This window comes from Callorhinchus milii, unplaced genomic scaffold, assembly GCF_018977255.1.
Source record: "Callorhinchus milii isolate IMCB2004 unplaced genomic scaffold, IMCB_Cmil_1.0 Scaffold12, whole genome shotgun sequence".
Taxonomy (NCBI): domain Eukaryota; kingdom Metazoa; phylum Chordata; class Chondrichthyes; order Chimaeriformes; family Callorhinchidae; genus Callorhinchus; species Callorhinchus milii.
In genome coordinates, this window is record NW_024704753.1 from 13,936,125 (window position 1) to 13,954,718 (window position 18,594).

Below are 18,594 nucleotides of genomic sequence, written 5' to 3' on the forward strand. Positions count from 1 at the left end.
GACCTACTATCCCTCTACTTACCTGCCCATATCCTCCGTTCCTCTGGCTCCGGTCTGCTCCACATCCCCCGCCATAACCGCCCTACCATCGGTGGCCGGGCCTCCAGCCTCTCAGCCCCGAGGCTCTGGAACTCCATCCCCCAGTGCCTTCGCCGCTTCCTCCCTTTCCTCCTTCAAGGCCGGTCTCAAGACCTTTCTCTTCGACCGTGGGTTGTTGAAGTAGTGTGAGCAGCTCCAAAAATGACAAAGATGCACTGACTCTGTGCAGGAAAGGTTCGGGTTATTGTGCTTGTTCCATCTTTTAGCATTATGGTGCTTTCCCATACCAAAAGCATCAGAGTGAAATGATAAATAGAGGCAATAATAACCCATAAACACTCAGTGTGTTTGGAGGGACCTAAAAGGTTAGTAACCTATTGAATCCAACCAAGCCTCATTCTACCGCATGTTTGTCATTGATTGACTTGTGGTTCTGCAGCTTGAACAGGGTTTCAGTGGCATTGATTAGATTCTGTGGTTTACCTTAACAAATGCTTTCAGTATTCGGAATCGATGCATCAGCTGCTTAATAAATCAAATGTATACTGCAGCTAATTTCAATAATAAATCTTAAGGTCTTTCAATGTAGCCATTTTGGATTAATAGTTTGTGAAGTCTTCAGTCGCCTCACACAATGGGTGGGTTACAGGCTGAGAGAAGCTCAGCTTTGTCAGCCAACCTGAACAGTATATCTGAGAAATAAAATTGGCTAGTTTTACTGAGCAGATATTTTCCTCGCACCACATTAAGCGGTAAGCAAGGTTTCCTTGGATCCTTACTAGCTCCAAAGTACCATTCTTAGCAACTGAATATCCAAATTAACTCAACCTTCTTTGCGGTCTTGTTAGTCTGGTTTCTACGCCAGGGCACTTCTGATGACAGGCCAACCAGCCTAGTTCATCTGTAGGACTTGGAGTAGCAGATTAGTCACGGGGGCAGGGATTCTTCCCATTCAGTGCCTGTTAACCCTGCCAGTCAGATCTCCAATGTGTAGGGTAGTCCTAGCTGGACAGGCAGTGTGAAAGCTTGCCTGATGATGCTTTCAATGGCAAGTTGTAGTTGGGTAAACTCCAGTAGTACCGTATCGCATACTTCTGTGTTCCCAAGCCATTTCCCTTGCCAGCCTAATACTCCCCGGCGTCGGGTATGCAGGATGTATCCCTCCTAAGAGAGAGTCCAATACACAGGAATTTCCATGTGTAAATAGGATAGAACTGTTTGCTTTGGATACTCCCTTAAGCACAGTGATGATTTTTCGCATGTGTCAGACATCGAGCTGGCATATTCCTCAGGAAACCCTCCTGACATGAAAACCGCTATACAAATATAATTTGTTGTTGTTCAAGCAGAGTTACATAGAGTGATATGATAACGAAATGGGCATTTGGTCCAACTAATCCGTCCTATACTCCACACAAGCCCTTGCCCCTCCTATTCCTCTCATCTCCACCCTTCTATTCTCTTTTTCTTCATGTATGAATACATTTTCTTTCCGTTTTATGAGTAACAAAGCTATTGCTTTTTCTATTGCAGATTGTTAATCCAAAAACAGATGAACAGAGACATAGACTACAGGAAGCCTGTAAGGACATCCTTCTGTTCAAAAATCTTGACCAGGTAAACTACTCATCTCTTATTGAGTTGATAAGTTTGCAGTGTGAATAAATCTAGGAGTGTTTAATCTGTAGCTTTACAGTATCTTTGAGCTGAATACTTTCTGGTGTGTTGTGCTATCCTGTCAGGACACATTTGTGTTCAAGATCAGACACTGGAAAACTTTAGCTTGAATGTTCAGTTGAATTTTTTGCTTGAGCATTCCCAGATGGTTAGGTGATGCGGTAAGATTATACCTTTAGCAAAATCTCCTTGATTTAATAATCCTTGCATTTGGCATAACACCTTTCATGTCAGGAGGATATCTCAAAATGCTTCGCAGAATATACTGTGAAGTGTGACTATATTTTGTAGGCAAACACAGCAGGTAACATTCACAGCAATGTCCCATAACCAGCCATGAAGTGAATGATCAATTTTATTTGGAGGATTGTTGGCCAGCACTTTGTTCAAATAGTGCCACAGGATCTTTAATGGCCACCAGATGGTTTAACATTTCATCAGAATGCAACTTAAATATTACAGCACAGCACAGAGCTTTATTATAATGCAGGGCCTAAGCTTTTGGTCAAAATCTTTAAATCGTATTTCCCTTCTCAATGTCTGCCATATTTGTCAAGCAGCAGTCTTCTACATGAAAAGTACTTAATGAATGCAAGTTGTTGTAGAGCAAGCTTGGCTTAGTGGTTTACCTCTCACCTCTGAGTCAGAAAGTTGTGGGTTTAAACCCATGTCGGGCCTTGAACTCACATAGTGTAAGCTGACACTTGCTTACAATGCAGCGCTGTGACCGTGTTGCATTGTTGGAAGTGCCATCCTTTGAGTGAGACTCAAAACTGAGGTCCCCTCTGCCTATTCAGACGGACGTTAAACATCGCATACATTATTCGAAAGGAGAAAGGAGTTTCTACTGGTGTCTTGACCAACAATCTCCCAAATAAACTTGATCAATCTTTTCACAGCTGTTTATGGGGCATTGCTGTGTGAAATTGTGTGGCCCCGTTTGCCTACAAATACACAGTCACTTCAGGTCCCAGTGATTCCTCTGAAGCGCTTTGAGACGCCTTCTGACGTGATAAAGCGCTATAGCAAATGCAAGAATTATTATAATGGGGAACAATGTAGCCAAATAAAAAGGATTTGGATATTTTAAATAAGGGAAGGAGGAAGGGGCGAGCTGTAAAATAAGAGCAGAGTGTATCAGCAAGAGAAAAGGCTGGAGGGTATTGAAAAGATGGGGAAGATCATGATTAAAGATCTTCAAGTTGATCCGCTGGGGTACATAGAGCCTGATGAGATGGGGGAGAGTATTATGTGTGTGAAGCCTGCTGAAGAGGAATATAGGTTACAGAATTTGAGACAAATTTGAGCTTAGGTCTTCCTGTTACATTTGTTAAAAGCTCTCTACAACGCAGAAATAGTCACTAATTTAATGCTTTTACAGGTCGAATTTTAATAATTCATGGAATTTAAATTTAAGTTGCATTTTCAGACTTTGATCTTACATGGAAAAAGTAATTTTTATCCAAGACTTGCATAGCTGTGATTAACAGAGCTTCTGAAGCCTACAATTTCTATCAGTTGTGTATCAGGATTTTGCAAAAGGATTCTTCACATTTGAAGATTATGGGGTTGGTCTGGTAGGAAATCAGAGGTTAAATCAGGATTGTGGCATCTGTCTGGACAAAATGACCTGGGTGGGGGAAAAGTTCCAGTCTCAGCCAGGAGTGTTTATGCTTGTTATTCGCTCCTTTTTATCGTTTTCCTGGCTGAGACTTCTTGACTTGAAATGCAGTCGCTTTGGTGAGCTTGTTTCGTTGCAGCAATTGATCCTTATAAAGAGGTTGAATATTTTCAAGATAGGAAACATCTCGGGTTACAGCCACTGAGCTGAGGAGTCCTGTAGCTCGTTGGTTAGAGCGCTCGTCTTGCAAGCGAGAGACCTGGGTTCGATTCCTGGCAGGGCGAAACCTTGGGCAAGTTTCCTTACTCCACACCCCTGATGATAATCCTTCAAAAAAAAAAATTGGTCACTTCAATCCACAACTGTTTGTGGGAAACTGCTGTGCGCAATTGGCTGCCGCATCTCGCCCACAAATATACAGTCAATTCACTTTACAGTCTATTCTGTGAAGCGCTTGAGACGTCTAGAAAACATGGAAATGCTATATCAAATGCAAGGATTATTATTATAAACTTTCAACACCCTCTTTGTGCTATAGGCTGTAAAAAGAATCAGTTAGGATTGCGGAGAGGAGTGTGTGTGTGCATATTATATATAAATTGTATGGAAGATGTTCTGTTAACCGGTAGCAGGCTTGAGATGATCTGATCGGATGGTTTACATTTACAAATCAAGTGAAAACAGCAAAGAAAACTAGACTGAAAGTTTTGACTCAAAACCCGCTATGCACTGTCTGATTTAATCTGAGGATAACTGTACGTCTCCCAATTTACAAATTGGCTACAGTCCTAATTTTAAAAATTCTTTCATCATCAGCAATTGTACTGTTACTTTAGGACTACACTATCCCAGCCTCTCTAATACTTTTGGACTTTCTCTCAATCTGGCTTTCGTTTCTGAGTCTCTCTGTCTGATGATCTGTAATTTGGCCATTTTGTTTAGTGCAGGAAGCTGGCCAGTACATGGGAATCTGGTCCACAACGCAGCTGCTTCACAAATGAAGCTGCATTGTAATGAAGTGCATTGTGACGGAGTTCTGTTGTGTCTATTTTTTCAGCATCTTTTAACTAAACTGTATAAAGGTATTCAGTATTACATGGGTCGATATATAATGCAGCTGCACTGTAGACTTACAGAGTACAGGCAGTTAGTACACTTCTAGCTCCCGGTGCTGCCTGGCTGTCTTCTTGCACATGATGCACAGTTACAAAAGATCTACAGGTGTCTATGGCTACAAGCATCTGCGAGAGATGCTCGTGAGTGCATTCATTGCCAACTGGCTGGCTGTGTGTAATGCAGTTTAGGGATATCAGCGGCGACTTGACAGTATGAAATGCTGACCAGAGGCCATTGTATCCAACCCATAAAAATTCTGGGTCTGATTTTATGGGCCCAAACCACCATGCTATAACTGCCAGGGTACAGACACTTAATAAAAATCTTGCATTTGATATAGCGCTATTCACGTCGTCTAGACGTCTCAAAGCGCTTCACAGAATAGACTGTAAAGTGAATTGACCGTATATTTGTGGGCGAAATGCGGCAGCCAATTGCGCACAGGGGCGTCCCACAGACAGTCATGGACTGAAATAACCAATTTATTATTGTTTTGTTTCCTTGAGGGATTTAACTTCACTCCTGGTAAAAATTCCTATTGTGTGCGTGTGTAAGGTTGCTAGGGATGCAATGTAACCCGTCAGAACAACTAAACTGGTTTCTAGGGACACAGTTTAGCTGCTCTGACGCATTACATTGTATCCCTAGCAACTTCTCACAGGTGCATGACAGGATCTTTGCTGGTTTCTTGCAGCCCTGAGTCCACTTGCTGTCCTTATTTTGAAGCTAAGGCCTCTTGTTCCTGACTTTGTGTAGACAACAAAGCATCATATCTGTGGCCAAGTTTTCAAAAGCCTTTGAAATTTTAATTGCCTCTATTGATCATTGTGTAGATTTCTTTAGAAAAGATTTCGACTTGACAATGCCCCATTTAACACTTTAAGAGCGTAGATCTAACTTGCATATTTGAACAGCAAGTAAAAGTGCTGGTAGCATTTGAAGAAGGCACTACTTTTGATTTGATCAGTGCATCGTTGATGTCTACAAATCCATATGGTGCCTGGCCTAATAAAACTGGAATTAAAGGCTATTTATGGTCCTGATGCTTCTTTACAAGTGTAATCGGATCTGCGAGAGCTGAAGGTTACTCAGCAGCATGGGAGAATGACATTTGAGTTTATTTAAGGTTGCTTTTTTACAAAACAAAAATTGTACTTGTCAGGATATGGTTCAGATTGCTAAGAATCTTTTTAGTGGTAATCCTGCAATGAGCTAGGTTGATCCTCAGATCTTAAGAAATTCCATAAATAAATGAATAGCTGCCAAGAGTAGATTCTTGTTTTTTTTAAATAGTATAGAGGGAATAACTGCTTCACTTTGCTGATGAAATAATGTTCTTAGAAATAATTGTTCTAACAATCTCTCGTTGAGGTACATGTGTGTGTGTGTGTCGTGGGGTGGGTGTGGAGATTGGAGTTAATTTTGAATTGATAGTAAATTTGCAGAGCTTGTTGAACCTTGTCCATTCTCCACTGGTTACAGACCTCAGCAGTGTGATTTTAAATAGGAACTTTAAAGGGACCTCTTCCCTGTGGCTGTGGTCACTGGTATTAAAAGGTTCTCTCAATATAAGGCTGGTTTGATTAAAGCTGCTCATCTTTTCACCTGCCACAGCGGCATCTCTGAAGCCCCGGCCTCTTCCCTGATTTTCAGCAGCTGACTTCAGAGCAGCATTACCTGCCTCCTCTCATTTGAACTACGTTGAAAACTTTTTAAAGAGTTTTAAATAACACTTCAATACATTGATGAGATGTTAAACCAAGGTCCTGTTTGCCTGTTCAGGTGGATATTGAAGATTCCATGGCACCACTCAAAAAGAGAAAGGAGTTTCTCTCGGTGTCCTGACCAACAAACCACCAGATAAGATTGGTTGTTCATTTCATGGCTGTTTTCTGTACATTACTGACTACGTGTTTTGGCTGTCGCAAATTGGTTGAAACGGTTGCCTACAAAACAGTCACTACACAGTGAATCCTGCAATAATAAGTGAATATTCTCCATGGGGGCAAGAAGATAAGTGAGATATCCTTGGAGAAGAACTGGATTTAAGGTGACAAACTAAGAATTGAATCAGACCTCGTTGGCAATTTTGATAGTCTGGTTCCTGAGACAGTTGGAGCTGCAGTACTCAAGCACACTTGATCACAGACCAGCCATCGGCTGTATATGGGGGCAGTGGTTACTAGGGGCAGAGGTCTTCCCACTAATTTTCTGTTAACCTTGCAAGCCAAAGTCTTAATGGGTAAGGTAGTCCTAGTTGGATAAGCAGTGGGAAATTTGCCAGACTATGCTTTCAATGCAAGCCGTAAGGTATTAGCTGGTTTAACTCCAGCAGTAACCCATTGGACACTGCCTTCCCCAAGCCTTGGCTCTTGGCAGCCTGCACCGAATACTCTGCAGAATTAAGTAAGCAAATACATCCCTTTAATGAGAGAGGGTGCATTTCATTCCAAACATGGAATTTTTATGTGCAGGTAGGATGCATGGATCTATTGTCTGGTTTAGATACTTTTAAGCATAGTGATAGATTTCCCCATTTGTCAGACACTCAGCTGACCTAAAAAAAATTATAAGGTCATGTATTTTTGAAAAGAAGTGGCAGTTTATTTGGTTCATTTTCACTCTGGTCTCCGAGATGTTTTGATTATTGTTTTGAGATGCTACAGTGAAACAGATATACTTAATATCATCAAACCCAAATTGTCAGCATAGTTCTCCAGTTGCCGTAAAACATACCTTTTGTAAAAATTCGCTCTGTTGCCAACATGTTCTATCAAGCTAACAGGATTATAGAGACTAAATGCCGACAAAGGCTTTCTATAATCCTGCTTAATTAAAGTGGCTTCGACTGTGCTTCAGCAAATATAAGAACTCCAGGGAGTCGATAGCTTCAGAAGTCTGCATGAATGCAAATTTGATCATGTGCCCAGGTGTATTTTTGAGTCCTACAGTCAAATTTAGTATAATTTAAATTAAGGGATATGTATGATATGCACATCAAGTTGCAATAAAAGCATTCTACCTCTGGTTCTTCACGCCTTCCATTCTACTATCAGTAGTCGATCCTTCAGCCGCAGTGCCCACCCTCTATCCGAGCACTCAGTTAGTTACATTTGCAGTTTGTGTTCCACCGGGTGATGTGCACTGGGCAATTTAGATAGACCCTAATCTGCATGGACAGGCAATGCCTGTATAATCTAAAGTACATCCAGTTCTGACAGGATTTAAGAATATGGAGTGAAAGATAATTTCTACTGGTTAATAACAATAACAAGGGGGCATAAGGTGCAAGTGTCTGTCGGATTTTTGTTGGAAGGTTAAGGGGTTAGAAGAAATGTTTTCACCATGAGGATGATGCTTACTTGCGAGTATTAAAGTTAAAACAACGTTTAAATTAATATTTGAAGAGGAACAATTCAGAAAGGAATAGAGAATTGGGGATAGAGTTAATAGCTCCTTTGGGGGAAATCATCAGCAGCAGAGGGTCAAATGGCCTTTTGTGCTGTAATTTCTGTGATTTGACATTCTGTTCCCCACTTCTCATTTGGCATGGGTTGATCACATTGTTTAAAAGAGATCTGAACCCGCTGGCCCAAGTGCAGCTTTGAACCAATTGAAGTAACATTTTGTGTGGGAAAGAGTAATTCTCTTATCTAGCTTGTAATAATAAAATCACTTTGAAGAAGGAATTCGTTACCGTTTGAGGTATTGTGAATGAGTGGAATAACACTATAATCTTTTATGGCAGCAACAATTATAATTTTATGATTAGTTTATGGGAAGGTATAATCTAATATTTTTTTTATCTAGAATCTTACAGAGTAAAGTTACCAATGCCTTATCTGTTCTGGTCTCTTGTTAGCATGCCTGCTGACTGAGTGCTAGAATTTCCTGTTGACTTAACCTACATAGTGACACGGTTTAGGGTAGGTCTGCTTATACAGTGGGTATACTGTGGAGTTGCTTTATATAGGAATTTGCAAGCCAAATTACACCCGCCAAATGAATCAAAAAAATATTTCTCTGTTCAGATGCCAAACAAATTCCAAGTTTTTTTGCATTTGTTCAGTTTGAAATGCAATATTCTTCAAACAGTTAAACAGTCAGTGGGATCTGAACATTTCCCTAGAAGTGAATGAGAAATTTAAACTTGATTTTCCAAAGCCGCACATATGCAAAGTAAACATGGTTGGGCGAAATGTTATTGTAACCAAAGCATTACGGCACTTAATGATGTGTTGGAATGCTTTGGTTACAATAACATTTTGAAACCATCTGCAACTCGTATAAAATTAAATTTTTTGCATTAACTGTTTTATTTTCATCTATGTGTTCACACTGCTCTGCTGGGAACAACAAATTGCTGGGTGGTGGTATGGTTACTCTTAGAATAAAGTTTTGGTCTACTTTTTTTTTTAAAAAACCTCATGAGACTTCTAATTGATGGATTTTATTTTTAGTTGTTTAAATTTGTATTTCCTGCACAATAATTTCAGCATTTCGGTTGACGTTGTGGACTTAAGAAACTTCTTTGGGTTGCATCCAGTTGTCAAAATATTAGCTTTTTCCTTCCTCCTTCGCTCCCCCTGAGCTTTATGGGTACACCCCCCCCACCACCCAGGGTTTTATGGGTTACCTAGTCCCCCCCGTGACCATTATTTATGTGCAGGTCCAAACTAAGTATTGGCTGGTTGTTTGAACCATACTCATCATAACTTACTAGGTAGTGATCAAAATTGGGAAGTGAAAGTCTTTTGTCACCTGGGCAAATGATGTAAATTTTAACACTCCACATTTCTAGCCTTTTAGAATGAGCATAGAACAAAATTTGACCCCTCAAGACCTTATAAATCTGTAAAGGACTTTCATTTTACACTGGAACATCTCAAAGCACTTAACAGTAATTTGCATCAAGTGCAGTGATTACATTTTGTAGATAAACCCACCCCAAGTCTTGGTATGCTTTTTCTTCTGTCTGGATTATCTTGTCTTGTTTCTAAAAGTACAGAGACAGTTCCAACAACTGCGGATTCTCAAGTCAGGGCATTGGAGCAGTACCAGAAGTATTAAAGTATCTGTATGGCCTCTTGTGGTGTGTGTCTGAGCCCGTGCCCGTGTCTTTGAGCGCGTGCCCGTGTCCTCATGCCTGTGTGTGTGTGTATGTGTATGCGCGCGTGTATGGAGGGAGGTGAATTATTATCTGAAGATATATGATTCATCACAAGCTGCTGTATAAGTCCTCCCTGAGGGTGGAAACAAGTGCCTTCTGTACATGCACCATGTCTGCCCTCTGCCAGAGGTAATTCTGTGGATGTACTGAGAATAGCCGGGGCGGGGTTCTCCGAGAAGAAAATATGTCTCAATTTGCAATGTAGCTGTTGAGCTGCTTCTCCAGGTGGAAGCAAGGGACAACTGACCAAGTGGACCACCTTTGGCTATATAGTAGATATGCCTCTATGGTTCATTAGTACAGTGTTTTGACGCTTGATGCACTGCACCACAGAGGGTACAACTTGGAGGATTAGATTCCAAATCTCTTATGTAATATGGTCAAGCAGTCCACAATGAGCAGTCATTACCTCAAACTCAGAAAAATGGTGAGAAGTAGATTATTTAAATTCAACTGCTTTTATGTAGAGGTTGATTAACATGTAGAGAGCAGGTCTGCGTTTTCGAGAGGGAAATAGTTACATTTCTGATGTGAAAAGGGATGGGGAGGAATCAACTGCAGTGATCTTTTCTTGTCCTGCACCTTCCTATGTTCCTATGTGCTCTATCCAGATTGAGGGACATTGCTGTCTATAACTTGGCTGTTGATTTGGCCAAAGATGCACAGTAAACCTTGTGACGTGCTTTGAGATGCTTTGATGTGATAAGAACCTATATCAAAGTCAAGGCTTACATTACAATTGTTACATTCAAGAATATGGAGCTGGCTTTTGTGCAGTTCTTTTTTTCAAACGAAAGATTGAAAATGGGAAAAGTGCTGGATGATGCTCTTAAACTGACTATCCCCATTGAGACATGAGCATCATCACTCGGAATTTTCTCACTGTACTTTGGTGGCCATTTTAAAAGAGGAGCTGATGTAGGCAAGTGGTAATGTGACTAAATATATACTGGAAATTTGTCTAAACTGTTACGTTTTCTTGTGTTGTGCATAATCCTGAGATTGCAGTGGTCTCTGTAGTTGTGTTTGATCTCTGATGATTAATAATGTGGATCGGAGTGGTCTGGCACACTGATGACAGTTTAATGGAAAGATTTAACTTTCCATTTCAGTGTTATGAGGCATTCTTCTTTAGACTGCAGAAGATGGTTTAGTCTGTGTGGGTTTCTGCTGACATGAAACAGCCGGTGGTCATCAGTGTCTACTAAACACAAGACCTTTATAAGTCTCTAACATTGAATAGAAGCACTTTAAATATAGCTGGAACTTTTACTGGCTCTTTAAATCAGTTCAAGATTTAGATCTGTTTTCATCTGGAACGTTAGGCTTTTTTAAAAAAATCTTTGCGCCCTGTTTGCTCGACTTCAGATCACACCTGAAGACTTTCCTCTTCTCCCTGGCTCAGAGTAAAACCACACTTTTTTTTAAGCCCCGTGTAAAAAAACGTTATATAAATTCAATTTGCTGTTGTGATTTTTCAGGTTGAGGAGAACCAGCTTGCTACAGTTGAATGTTTCATTGAAAGTCATGGTTCATTCAGGATGAGCATAATGACCCCCATTAGAACCCCAGAGTGAATTTAAATTGAGTTTGGAAGCATTGGTCTGATGTAAAAACTGTAGTACAAGTTGAGTTGAACAAATGGTTTTGTGTGCATTGACTATGCATTGACCAGGACAGCGAGAGAACTCCTTGCACTTCTTCGAAAAATAGTGCCTTGAAATCTTTTAACATCCTTCGAACCATCAGGCAGAGAGAACAGGATGTCTTTTCTCATCCAAAATGATTTTCCTTCCAGCAGTAGAGCAATCATGCCACAGGAATCTTGATTTCCTTTTTGTTACCCAATCTCAGACTTTCCACAAACACCATCCTCTAATTGTGCAATTAGCATTTTAATACCTTTGTCTTTTAATAGTCCTTCGGAAATTTTCAGGCCAGCTATTGGGTCACCCAACGATCTTCAAGGGAGCATTGAGGAGCAGAGTGGAAACCATCAGTTATGCAGCATTTATGCTGTTGTGATGAAAAACAAATTGTTTCTAAAATCACCTCCCTTGGCAGTCTCTGGAGCATTCATACAGTATACATACTGCATGTTAAACTGAGAATCATCCCCTAGATTATAATACTTAGTGCCAAAAGAGCTGGGTAATTAATTGCCGATTGGGTTTTTTCTATATTCCAAATTATTTTCTTGCTCTCCATTTCCCCGCAGTAAGAAACCCACCTGCCCAACAACTACACTAGATTCCTTTTTAATTTTTAAACTTGCTTTAGCTCGGCAGCTATTTGGTTTCCCCTTGCATCAACAGCATCTGCAGCAATGTCACCAAATGCACAGTAGTTTTGCTGCCTGATAACTCTTGTGATTAAGTGCTTGGTTTTAACATGCTCTGTCAAACGTTCTGCTGACTTGATTTCAAGTGTTGATGAGACTGTGCATCCACCGCAGATCTATCGCTCTCTGTGGGGAAACTGTCATCGACTGTTTGATGAAATGATGTGGAGAGAATGCAGGCTTTTGAAACAAGATTTCAATGTTCTGGTTAATTTTTCCATCAGTGTATCAGTGTGTAATATGTCATCTCTGGCAGAATATATCCCAGTTGCAAAATGAACCTTATCCTTCAGTAACATCCACATGGTTAGAATTTGCTAGCACGAGGAATCCAGGAGTCTGGGTACATTGGCCAAATGATCTCGTCTCTCTTTCCCCCTCCCTGTTTTAAGGTTGCTTGAAATGGCATCCCTGTTTTTGTTCCAGATAACAATTCATACCAACATATGTGCAGACTGAAAAGGCTTATTGATCCTGATTTTATTTTAACACTTTTACAAAAGATCCCAGCAGCATCTTTTTGCTTTATCTTCTGTACCTCATGATCTCACACTGAGGCATGTCTGCCTTAGGTGGTTCAGTCACTGTAGACTCGCTTTCATTCAATCTCTGGTTGATGGCAGCTTTCAGTTTCAAGATTTGCATGGAGTAACTTACTCATATGGTACTTTTCTGATATTGCGTGATTGAAGCTGGCTTCCTTTTAATTTAACATGGAGGTCATTATGCTCATCTGATTCCCTGGAGAGATGTCCTACTAACAAAAATGATTACGGTGTGCTCTTCCAAATGTGAAGAGGGCTTGGGGTTCATTTCCTTGGAAGAAACTCCTCTGCTGCTTCACGGCAGAGATGGAACCACATTTAGTTGTGAATGGTTACAGGAATTTCAATGAGCTCCAGTACCTCAGATCACCAGGTAGAAGACATCAAGAGTCTCTTGGATTCACACGTAGGTGTTGCTATCCCATGATTTCAGGAGCACAATTACTATGCGACATCCCAAGATTTCGTATGGGAATGGTGCTCCTGAAATCCTGGGATTACAACCCTTATCCACAGGACCTCTTCCATTATTGGTAAGAGATCTCTCAATCTCAAAGTTCTACGATTATTCTGGTACCAGTCACACCAGTACGAAGGCAGAACTGACTTACCAAGCTCTTCAACATTTGGATGATATGATCTGTCTTGGGCATCACCTGATGCAGTAATTTGATACTAATGCACATTGATCTTTTCAAAGAGCCGACACAAATACGATGGGCCGAATAATTCTGTTCTGTGCTGTATAATTCTACGATTCTATGATCCTGAGACACAAGATGGATTAATACAGTCACAGTTGCATCAACATCCATCAGTCTGTTGTGCAAGATATTCCATTGTGTGTTTGTTTGGCTTCCTCGTTGAAACCTATGTCCTTCTGTCCTGCTGTCTTGGCTTATTTGTAAGTCTTGCTCTGGGTGTGCTTTCTGTGTTCTGTTAAATAACCTATCAAGTTTCTTGATACTGACTTCAGTTCCACCTCACACGAATCTCTGAAGACCTTTTACGACAGCGAACCTGTGAAAGGTCACTAAGCACTGATCTGTCCAACAAGGCTGAGGCTGAGCCAAGCCAAATATAATAATAATATAACAATCCTTGCATTTGATATAGCGCTTTTCATGTCTTCTAGTCTCAAAGTGCTTCACAGAATGGACTGTAATGTGAATTGACTGTATATTTGTTGGCGAAATGCAATATACTCAATATCTAATGAAAAAGAATTAGAACATTCTCTGAGTCCAATCTAATACTGAATTTAACTACCAGTGCTTTCCTAAATACCCAGCATCTGAGTACATTGAGCTGGAGCCAAACACTGCAACCTGTGTTCACACTTCCAGTCGACTTTTCACACCTTCACAGCATGAGCTAATCGGAGCCACCTGCTCTGTTGCGGAGCATTGTCAGTCTTCAGGTAACTCTCGGGTCCCATTGGACTCATTGACCTGCAGTGCCGAATGCAGCAACAGTGGTCAATTACTGCAGTCTATTACATTTTAGTTTCAGCATATTAATGTTCCCGCACAGAACACTATATCTACAGTAAGTTTCACAGAACACCTCTCTCAATAGAAGCATCTGAACAAAGCAGTGACTACTAGCCTCCACTGAAGTGGTGCCTTTATTCCCTGCTGCTTCTCTTCCTATTGAAAGCACAGTTTAAAAATGGGACTAAACAGAACCAGCACAGGGGTGAATGGCCCCCCTCTGTGCTGTACACTTTGATGCCTCTAAAAGTTGGTCTCAAATTCCACCTGGTCTGTGGTCGTACATTTCGCTTCCACGCTATAACCCTGTCTGATGTCTATGCTGGTTTTCTTACTCAATCATTAGCTCTAAGATCCGAAAGAACAAGGGCCAAAGCCAACATCAAATAGAGGCTTAAGAATTCCAACATTTTGAAAGTGATAGATCAATGCTGGAGGATAGAGGTGGGGAGTGCATCAATAGTTATTCTTGTCCAGTGGGAAGGTATTTCTCATTTGGGACATCCTTCCGACATGAAAGCCGCTATACAGGTGTAATTTTGTGTTGTATTCGGCAATTTATTGAATTTGTCTCCATTTTCGTTTTGCTTACCAGACTTTTTGATGTTAAAGGATCTAGAGTAAGATGGCAGTACATGACTGGAGCTTTGACTATGTCAGAGTTTCAAATCAATGAGATTGCAACACTGTGCAACCTTCTCGTAGTAATCTTCTTTGCCCCAATAAAATAGCACTGCATCAGGTGCTTACTATATGTGTTAGTGTCAGACAGTTTTTAAATTGAATTTAATAGTGAGGTAGTATTTCAAGAAACACAGAACTTTTCCAAGAGTGATCAGATATTTGCTATGCACACAGCAGCCATATTTTACCACTGGTTATTCCATCCAAATGCTTAATGAGGGAACTGGATCATTTACTACAAAGAGCTTCACTTAACCTTTAATGTACTATAAACTACAGGAGCCACTACTTTTTTGATCTGCTACCTAAAAGTAACTTAAAAATGAGGTCCTTTGTTTTACCAATCATAGGCCTCAAATTCAACTCAGTCGTATCCTTTCAGCACTCCGAGATGCTATCCCGCATTTATATGTAGGGTTTATCCAGGCAGTTACCATACATATAAATGCAATTTGTTGTTTCATCATTTTGTATTAAAGTTTCAGGTGGCACAGAATTGTGGAATTTTCTTTTTAAGACAGAATGGTGTTGCAGGCTAATACCAGTTGGAATTTCAGGCCTTTTATTCTGCTTTTGAGTTTGCAGATTGAGAATTAAGGATTGGACTGTCAGGATTGTCAGTTTGATTCCACCTCTTACACTGCATCCCGAACCAGTGTTCCTTGTCAAGGCTCACACGGCTTGAGAAAGTTACCAGTAGGCAAACGATACATACCTCAGAGGAAGGAAAAGGAATCAGAGAACTTCAGGAGAAAATTGATAAAAGAATCTGCTCTCATTGTCTGGAAGGTCCTGATTTTCATTCTTAATGGAGTCTAATACGTACTGAACCAGGAGATATATTTGCTCTTTGAACTCACAAAATGTTTGTGCAATACTTACCTAATCACCTCTTCTAGGACTGAATTCAATGAAATGACAATTTTAATCCAACTGTTTAGTACCAAAGTCAAAGTGATTTTTGAAGATCTGCACTATTGTCTATAACACCAGCCTTTCCACTTGATGTTATGTAATGTGAAGCATTTTGACATATTAAGACAACACAAAAATGTAATTTTTTTTCTATTTGTTTGCCTTATGGTTATAGGAATCTTTGAGAATTTAAATGTTTCATTTGTATATTTGCTTTGAAATTCATTAAGGAGAATGTAGTTTAGGGAAGTGCTTAAGGATCAGAATGGACTAAAGGAACATATCAAATTCTCTTAAGTTATCAGATGTGATGCACCATTGGGTTAAAAAGGCACAATCACATAAACTCATCCCATCAAAATACTTCCTTTCAGCTATACCCTTGCTATGGCTATTTAACGTTTCTAGGCAGTTTGTCTTTAAACTGATAATCATGAGGAATAAACCACCCAGGTCAGCCCAAGACCACCCAAATGTCTTTGTGGTGCTTGGCAACAGCTTGCCTTTAAACCAGAGAGGAACATTTATAAAAACTAAAGAATGTAACTGTAAAAGTTGTACCCACTGATTTTTGTCTTTTTTTTGCAACAGGAACAGTTCTCTCAGCTCCTTGATGCAATGTTTGAGAGGAAAGTTGAGCCTTCAGAGCATGTCATTGATCAAGGTGACGACGGAGACAATTTCTACGTAATTGACCGGTAAAGCTGCACATACTTTTGTTTCTCACTTGTTCTCTGCTAGTTTTTAACCTGTTGTAAATGAAGAATCTTGTACATTGTAGACTGTTTCTTAGATCCCAATCTGAGCATTGCAAAGGCATCTGAGATCTGACGCATCATGGTTTTAACCTTGAACCCTGGTTTTGAGATTTAAAATCATGCAAAATGCTTAATTTGGAAGCCGATTTTCTGAAGTTCATGAAAATAGCTGCAGCAAACTGTCTACCAGATTAAGCCTGAATTTAAACATTTTCAAAATTCTGTATGGTCTGTTCAATTTTACGGCACTGGTCTAAAGGTTAAGCCCATCATTTGGGTCTCTGCTAAATGTGCAAAAATAAATCTTACACATGATTTTTTTAAAACTTGGCAGTAAAATCTAGTTACTGGATGGTTAGCTCCGAGGTCTAACCTTCAATTTGTAACCAACTCTTCCACATGATCCATACATGAAGGAGAAGGGAACAGAGTACAGAGGGGGTTAAGAAAAATTAGCGGCTGGTGGGCAGTATAAATACCAGCACAGCTTAGTTGGTCTGAAAGGCCTAATTTCATACTTTATCATTTTGTGTAATTCTGCATGTCAAACAACAACAACAAGATTACATTTGTATAGCGCCTTTCACGTCGGGAGGATGTCCGAAGGTGCTGGACAGAGTACAGCATTTCAGAGCAGGCCAGAGCCGGCTGAGCGGAAGGACGGGCGGGTTAGTAGGGGGTTAGGAGGTCACAGAGGTAGGGTGAGGCGAGGCCTTGAAGGGACCAGGATCTTGAACTGGATCCTCTGAAGTATAGGGAGCCAATGGAGTCGGGCGAGAGTGGGGAGGTGGGGTCACGGAGTTTGGTGCGGGAGAGGACATGGGGTGCAGAGTTCTGGATTATCTGCAGCCTGTGGAGGGAGGAGTTGGGACGGTCGACAAGTAGGGCGTTTACATAGTCGAGCCTTGAGGTGATGAAAGCATGAACAAGAGTTCCAGCGGCCTGAGGGGTGAGGTAGTGGCGTTGTCGGGCAATGTTACAGGGAAGGCAGAGCGGGTCAAGGCTTGAATGTGGGGGAGAAAAGACAGTTGAGGGTCGAACAAGACACCTCGGTTCCTGACTGGCTGGTGAGTTGTAGTGTGCAACCATGGAGGTTGATGCTGCCAGAGCCTGAGGTGCAGAGGCGCTGGCGTGAGACAATCAGGAGGGCCTCAGTCTTTCTCTCATTCAACTGTAAGAAATTTGCCCTCATCCAGGACTTGATGTCCGACAGGCAGTCTGTCAGGACAGCAATGGTCCTGGAGTTGAGGGTGGAGGCAGAAAGATAGAGTTGGGTGTCATCCGAGTGCATGTGGAAGTTGACCCCATGTCTGCGGATGATGTCACCAAGGGTGGGCATATAGATATTAAAGACGAGAGAGCCAAGGATGGAGCCCTGGGGGACACCAGATGTGACAGTGCAGGGGCTGGAGGAGAAACCGTTAGAGGCAACAAAGTAGAGACGGTGAGAGAGATAGGAATTGAACCAGGCAAGGGAAGGTCCGTGAAGATTGAGTAAAGCGGAGAGGCGGTGTATGAGGATGGAGTGATTGACAGTGTCGAAGGCAGCAGAGAGGTCGAGGAGGACAAGGAGGCAGAGGGAGTCCTGATCACAGATGTTCAGAATGTCATTAGTGACTTTGACCAGGGCTGTTTCCGTGCTGTGGGCAACGCGGAAGCCGGATTGGAGGGGTTCAAAGAGGGAATGGCGAGAGAGAAACGAGCAGAGCTGGGACGCGACGACTTGTTCCAGAACCTTGGAGAGGAGTGGGAGGTTCGAGATGGGCTGTAGCTGGAGAGGAGGGATGGATCCAGGGTTTTTCAGGATGGGGGTGATGACGGCTGTTTTTAGGGGGGTAGAATCTGAACCGGTGGACAGGTTCAGTTGCAAAGTCAAAATCTTTGCAATGAACATTGTATTTTGTCTGCTTGACATCCAGCCTGAAAAACAAAAGGCTGTTTAGAAATGAGATATCTCGATCACAAATTACCATCTTAAATGTAATTTTGTTGTTGTTTATTATTGAGCTGTTGTTCCACACAAGAGTAGAGAATCCTTCAGAACAACTGAACTTAACAGAAAAACAATAATTTCTTAAAATTTCCTTTTACTACCTCAGAGCAACCTTTGCATGGATGTAAAAGCATAGTCATAATCAAAATAGCTAACTGGATTTGAACTCCTGAGCCCAATTACACTTCATGGTGTTTGCTTTTACTCTATGCTGTGCCACTGAGGAATATTAGACTCCTTCC

General features: G+C 41.1%; 1 protein-coding gene across 1 annotated transcript in view; it reads left to right on the forward strand.

The window, feature by feature from the left end:
* prkar2aa (protein kinase, cAMP-dependent, regulatory, type II, alpha A) overlaps positions 1-18,594 on the forward strand; it is a 115,250-nt gene that overhangs the window by 84,168 nt on the left and 12,488 nt on the right. The window contains exons 10-11 of the mRNA XM_042339775.1: positions 1,573-1,656; positions 16,193-16,299. Of these exons, the coding sequence (XP_042195709.1) occupies positions 1,573-1,656; positions 16,193-16,299 (191 nt within the window). The remainder of the gene's footprint in view (positions 1-1,572; positions 1,657-16,192; positions 16,300-18,594) is intronic.